This window comes from Mercenaria mercenaria, chromosome 12 (assembly GCF_021730395.1).
Source record: "Mercenaria mercenaria strain notata chromosome 12, MADL_Memer_1, whole genome shotgun sequence".
Classification (NCBI taxonomy): domain Eukaryota; kingdom Metazoa; phylum Mollusca; class Bivalvia; order Venerida; family Veneridae; genus Mercenaria; species Mercenaria mercenaria.
In genome coordinates, this window is record NC_069372.1 from 66,688,157 (window position 1) to 66,694,668 (window position 6,512).

The following is a 6,512-nucleotide window of genomic DNA, read 5'->3' on the forward strand; positions in this document are numbered from 1 at the left end:
CCAGGCTTTATACTAAGTTATCTACGCCATTATTTTCCCTTTATCAAATGTGCAGAACTACCTTATGTTTCGTATCAGTCGAGGACAGTGTGTATAAAAACGACTATGTTCATAAATTTTGAGAGAATGATGTATGTTATGGGTTGTCATATCTTTTCAGTGTAAAATTTTGTCGCAACTAGATAGATATTCAAGATGTCGAGCAGTAAAATGCAACATTTAGACAACATTCCTTTAAGTTCATAAAACATATGAATTAAGAAAATTAGACGAGGAAAAAATATTTATCTTATATGTACATGTAATATAAACGGTTGTAAAATTTTCTTATGAAAAAAATGCATTGTATGTGAATTTTTCATAAAAATTTGGACTTTAAAAAGCAACAGAGTTCTTTCGTTTATTATCATTTGGTGGTATTCTAATGTTGGGTCCACCCTATCGTTTTTCTTTGTGTATGTTAAGTACGTCATTGAAAATAATATATATACATGGCAACCAGGCAAAATAAAAGCAGACTCGGTTTGACTGAATCTGTTATTAGTTTAGAGTCGATTGTGAAGCATGTTCAACAATTTATATTTATCACTCTCACCACCTCATTCCTAATGGAATCCGCCGCCACGCGGGTTTGAGAGGAGAGGCTAATTTCCATTTTAATGCTGAGCGCCAAGCAAGGAAGCTACTGGTACCTGGATTGAATCCACGACCTCCCGCACCAGAAGCGGACGCTCTACCACTAGGCTATCGAGGCGGTCTGTTATTGAGAGATGATGAAAACTGCAGCACCACTCAAGCCCCTAACACTGGCTTTAGTGGAATTTTAGGAAAATGAAATCAAATGGGTGCAACGATCCCAAAGGATCTGATAATTTAACAAAACTGAAGAACCAACACATAACTGCTCTTCTATTCAGTCCGTAGCCCAATGGATAAAACTTGTACTTGAAATCTTTTCAATTTTTTAGACTGAACCCGGGTCAATATTCCTTTGAAGTCTGTGCCTTTCTTTTGAAATATTATTTTTATATTTTGTTTCACATATTCATTCATTAAATTTTCATTCTCTTTCAAATCTGTAACAAGAAATATCTTTAAAAATGATGGTCGGCGAATTGTAATAAGGAAAGAAGTTTATGAAATTTTCATCTAACATTTATCTTTCATCTAACATTTTTCAAATTGCAAAACTAAACACCGCACTTTAACAATTTAAATGGTTCTCTTTTAATTTTTCACAAAGGTTTCGTAGGGTTGCAATTTTGTTTCGTTTATCCTTAGACGAATAATTACAGCAGTAGTTTGATGAAGATTCATCAAGCGGTTCATGAGAAGAGGTCATTAAAAGTGTTTATATTTTTAGCTAAATTGGTCCCTATCCCCATTTGTAACAAAATAGCAGGAGACCGTACGATACTGTTACACAGTCACCAAGTTTGATAAAAATCTATTACATTTTAGTGGTTAATGCGAATAAAGGCATATCTACTTTTAGCTATAGTGGTCCCTAATAGGGCCCAAATTCCTATATAAATAAATTTGGAAGAGGACCTTACAATGATGCTCCAGACCAAGTATGACAAAGATCCATCAAGCTGTTTATGAGACGCTGTCTAAAGGCATTTCAAGTTTTAGCTCTAGCAGCCCCTAAAAGGGGTTAAATGTCCCAACTGAACAAAGTTGGCTGTGGGCCTAATAAAGATGCTACAAATCAAGTTTGATGAGAATACACATGAGAAAAAAATCAATTATAAGAACTTTTTTATTTTTAGCTTTAGCGGCCCCTTAAATAGGCCAACTGATCCCGCTTTAACAAATGCATATTCACTATTCATGAATCTTTGGACAATGACGTCACACCTATAAAAAAGTGAAGATCAAGGGACACATACAACTGTAATTATTTCAATATTTCTGTTTCATAAGCAAAGTTTGACCGTAGTCATATCACGTAGATAAACTGTATGCATCGCACCTTCATGTCGATGTAATGAGATTCACTCATTATATAGCATATACATAATAAAACAGATTTCAACTGAGTTCAATATTTGCATACCATACTAAAGAAAAATATTCATATATAATAAATCAGTTAAATAATTTATAACAAATATATCAAAGCAAACAAGTACTCATTTTAATATGCAATCTGAATAAGTCAAAAAGCAAGAAACCTTTTCATATACAGACGACAATTGTAACAGTTGGAAAATCTTTTAAAAAGCTCTTCTCTACATAGAAGACTCTTATCACACCCTTATTCATGTGATACGCAGACCGTATTCAGCTCTTTCTTTAATTTGATATATGTTGGTATTTGAACTGGTTTTTATCATATTTATTAAACTTACTAATCATTTTGAGATATATCAATATTCTTGCTAAATATACTGAGCCAAAGTTAGCTTTAAAACTGTGAACAGCGTCGTTTAGGATAAACGCTTTGTCTACATTTCACTCAGCGTAGCGCAATCAGCAGAGTGAAACAAATTGACACTCTCGTCCAATCAGGCAGAGTGTTGCATAAATCTTTCATTTTGATAAATTATCTACAATGCGTTATCAAGTAGTTTGATTTGCAAACTGAAGTCACGTGGCATGGGTCGGTCAAGGTCACGAATTCGTTCTTATAACGGCATTCGCCGAAAAAGATGTTGAACACGTGACAGAGAAAAGGGATGAACGCAATAAAATCGGACTTTAGAGTCAATTAATTGTTACAGCAATCGGTCGACATACGTTATTTAAGTGGCAACACATTTGAACACATTATTAAATATCGCAAATCATTTAAAATGGATATATTGTGTGTCGTTAAGGCTGCTTTAAGTTTATGCTAATGTTTATAACCGACTAAGTATCAGGGTTATGATTTGCTAGCAACCGAAATCTTAACAACATTTGCATTGTATTAAATCAATCCATTTTCTGACGTGTTTGACGGTATATAAAAAGCCAATTAATTTTAAGAGACTTCAATTATAATGGAATTATCCATTTACCTAGCTTAAAAGTAAACAGCGGTTAAGATTAGTGTGTACTTTGCCTTGCTTTTACATAAAATATCAAGTTTTAAGTATACCTGTTGAAATTTGAACATGAGAACTTATGTACTGACCTGTTTTAATAGCGATCTAGTGAATAATCTTCCTTTCAAGACAATAAAGTAACAGTAATTTACATAAAACATTTGTCCAACCAGGTGTGTGATTATGGTAATTTACATACCCGAGGTGTATTACTGACGGTTTATATATGATAATTTTTACCTCTAATAATACAACTTCTACAATAACTATCAGTGTCATCATTCTGCATTTTACTGTGGATACACTAAATGATAAAACGTTTAAGCAAAAGTTTTGCTTTTTTATATTGGTTTAAGAAGCAGGATTTTGCACTAATATCTGTATTAATATGCAATGCTGGAAAGTTACAATCTGATGTACCTTTAAAAACGTATGTTGAACTTTATGCATGTATACGATTAGACGAAAACGTTTCGATTGAAATCAAATTCAACCAGGTAACGATTGTTTTAAATGAAATATGCTTTTTAAAGAAAATGGTTCCAAATCAACAATTTGCATAGCTAAGAGTGTTTAGGGTAGCTAGCTAATTGTGAAAAAGTCGTCTGCATAAATGATAAAACATACAAATATAAGCTGTTTTAAAAGAAACACATTCTTGTTGGTGGCTTTCAATTAAGTTTTGAGGTATAATGATATATAAAATACTGAAACGGCGACTTCACATACATGATGAAATTTGAGTACTAGTTTCTTTACTTCCTTTTGAAATTAACATAAAATTTTATGTAAACCATCAGAATTCTTAACTCCGTCAGTTACATTTTGGACGGTTAAATTAATGCTATATTTATTATAACTAGGCGAATTTAATGCAGCCTGGAGTTTCACTATTTTTACAATTGGTAAAAAGGGGTACTTAACAAACGTAATCATTTTGAAAGATTTCAGACTAGTGTTCTTTACTTTTCATTGACATTTAAAAGGCCGCTATTAATTCGTTGTGAAAACTTGAATTTAAACCTCATTTAAAATAACTTTTTAAGCTCGTATTGAATATAATGTTTTCAAATTTTCATTAGATCCATCATTGAAAGAATAACAAGCAAACGGGAAAGAATCAATTGAGCATTTAACCTGTGTTATTGAATACTTTATCAGTCATGCACACAGCATGCATGACAATGCACGGTCCGCATTGATATCAAAGCCTGTTAAATGAAGTTACGGAGATGTTGCTGGCTGTGTACAGTCATGCTAGTTTTTCGATTAATATAATTGCTATATGACAGTTTGTTTTTTTTTGTTTATTTTACAGGGCAGTAGCTGTTTCCGCTGAAATGTAAGAACAGAGCTCTCTGTTTAGCTGAACTTTTATTGGATCGATCTGCGCTTCATATGTTATAATCGGACCTGCTATTTGTGGTTGATAATCGGTTCAACTTGTGATTTTTAGCTTTTTAAACTGGAATAGAATACTTCTGCTAACAATGTTAACTAAATGTTTCATAGCCTCAGTTTGTAAGCAAATATTAAAGTGGATAAGTTTAATCATTACAAACATTAAAAACTGGAAACTTAGCAAAGATGTTATTCCTCAGTTACATAGCAAGGAATCTTCTTTAACCAGTCATCTCATGCGCAGAAGAGGACTCTTAAATAGACCATTTCGACCTACATTCCTTCTTTGCAATGGATACATTCAGACAATTGCAGGACTCTTGTACAGACCTTTGCAGGAATACAATTTTCAACGGGAATATTTACAAATGCCTGACAAAGGTGTTGTCGCCTTAGACTGGTTCATTGAGTCAACGGAAAAGTTAAGAAGAAACAGTCTTATTATAGTAATTTTTCCTCGGCTAACTGGTGATGCCCTAAGTGTTGGTAGAATTTGCAGACTCGGTGCTTCGAAAGGAATGAGGTCAGTTGTGTTCAATAGACGTGGACATGGTTCAAGTTTGCTTACCACGTCTTGTCTAACAAGCATAGGCGACACAAAAGATACTAGAACAGTAATGGAATATATCCTACATAAATTTCCATACGGGAGGATAGTTGGAATGGGAATAGGTGCCGGCTGTACCACTTTGTTCTCCTATCTTGGCGAGTTTGGGTCTTCTGCCGTGATGAAGGCAGCGATAAATATATCCCCATCTTATGACAATACTGTTGGCGGACTACATATTCCAAAATTCTATGAAATATTTCTGTTATTTTATTTCAAATTGATGTTATTAAGAAACTGGAAAGTTTTGTGGAAAGCATTAGATATGAAAACGGTAATATTAAGAACATGGACACTCAAACAATTTGAATATCTTTTACATTGTAAACTATGTGGAGAAGATACATTTGAATCTTTCTGTCAGCGGAATGACCCAATGAGAGACGTAGACGATATTGCAGTCCCAGTTCTTTGTGTTAATAGTCAAGATGACCAAGTTTCGGTAAAGGAAAATATTCCATTTGATATCTTTGATATGTATCCGAATCTACTACTTGTTACAGTTGAAAAGGGTGGACACTGTGCGTTCTATGAAAATGTCCAAGGTGATTCATGGGTGGAAGAGCTCGCGATAAATTACATACAGCATGTTTCAGAATTTGTATCGAATTCTAAACTGCGATGAACTGATTTATATTGTATATGTACTTGAATGCCAGTGCAGCTAACATTTAATATGTTAATTTATTCAGTCCGATAAAACGCTATGATTGTGTACAATGACAATTTATACAAGCTCCTATTTACAATAATAGTGCAACAGTAAAACGATTGCTGAAGTACCAACTTTCCGTGATCTAGTTTGTTGTCTTCCAACCTCGCTCTTCAAACCAACAGTCAGGATGACGCCCAGTTATAACTGGAGCTTAATAAAATATCTGACAGTAGGGTGTTCATACCAAAGCTGTATTCTGACTTTTACGAACTTTATCAATATAACTAATATATGATACACAATATACTATATTTATACTAAATAAAACAGAAGTATTTATCCTTTCATCTTATAGGCTAAGGCTTTTTACCGTTACGTTTAATAGTTTGGTCGGAATTTTACTAAGACAAAATGCATTGATACATACTTAATGCTGACAACTGGCTCCTTTGTCACAGTTTCCTAGATGTTTGGGTCACGTTGTTGTATAGGGGTACGTTGACCTATCACAGTTCATCACGTTGGTTTTAACCAGTGCGTTAGGGCATACTCATTTCAAACGTCTCTCCAGTAAGTTATATTGCCATATTACGGATATCAGTTTTCCACAACCAGTATCGTCAAATACGTGAACAAACGATATGGATGTGGCCACCTTGAATTTCTAACAAAGAACTTAACTAGATAATTTCCTATTCAAGATGTAATCACTTCACATGTTGTATCAACCTTTATGGCAGTCGGGTTGGATTCAGCAGCGAAATGTGTAAAGGACTATTGAAGTGAAATAAATAATTCATATGGTTACAAACAATGA

General features: G+C 33.7%; 1 protein-coding gene across 1 annotated transcript; it reads left to right on the plus strand.

Moving 5' to 3' along the window:
* The first annotated feature begins 3,237 nt into the window (after positions 1 to 3,237).
* LOC123534342 (protein ABHD15-like) lies at positions 3,238 to 6,512 on the plus strand. The gene is made up of 2 exons (XM_045316552.2): positions 3,238 to 3,529; positions 4,351 to 6,512. Exon 2 carries the CDS (start codon positions 4,523 to 4,525, stop codon positions 5,663 to 5,665), a length of 1,143 nt encoding a protein of 380 aa, XP_045172487.2. The 5' UTR covers positions 3,238 to 3,529; positions 4,351 to 4,522; the 3' UTR covers positions 5,666 to 6,512.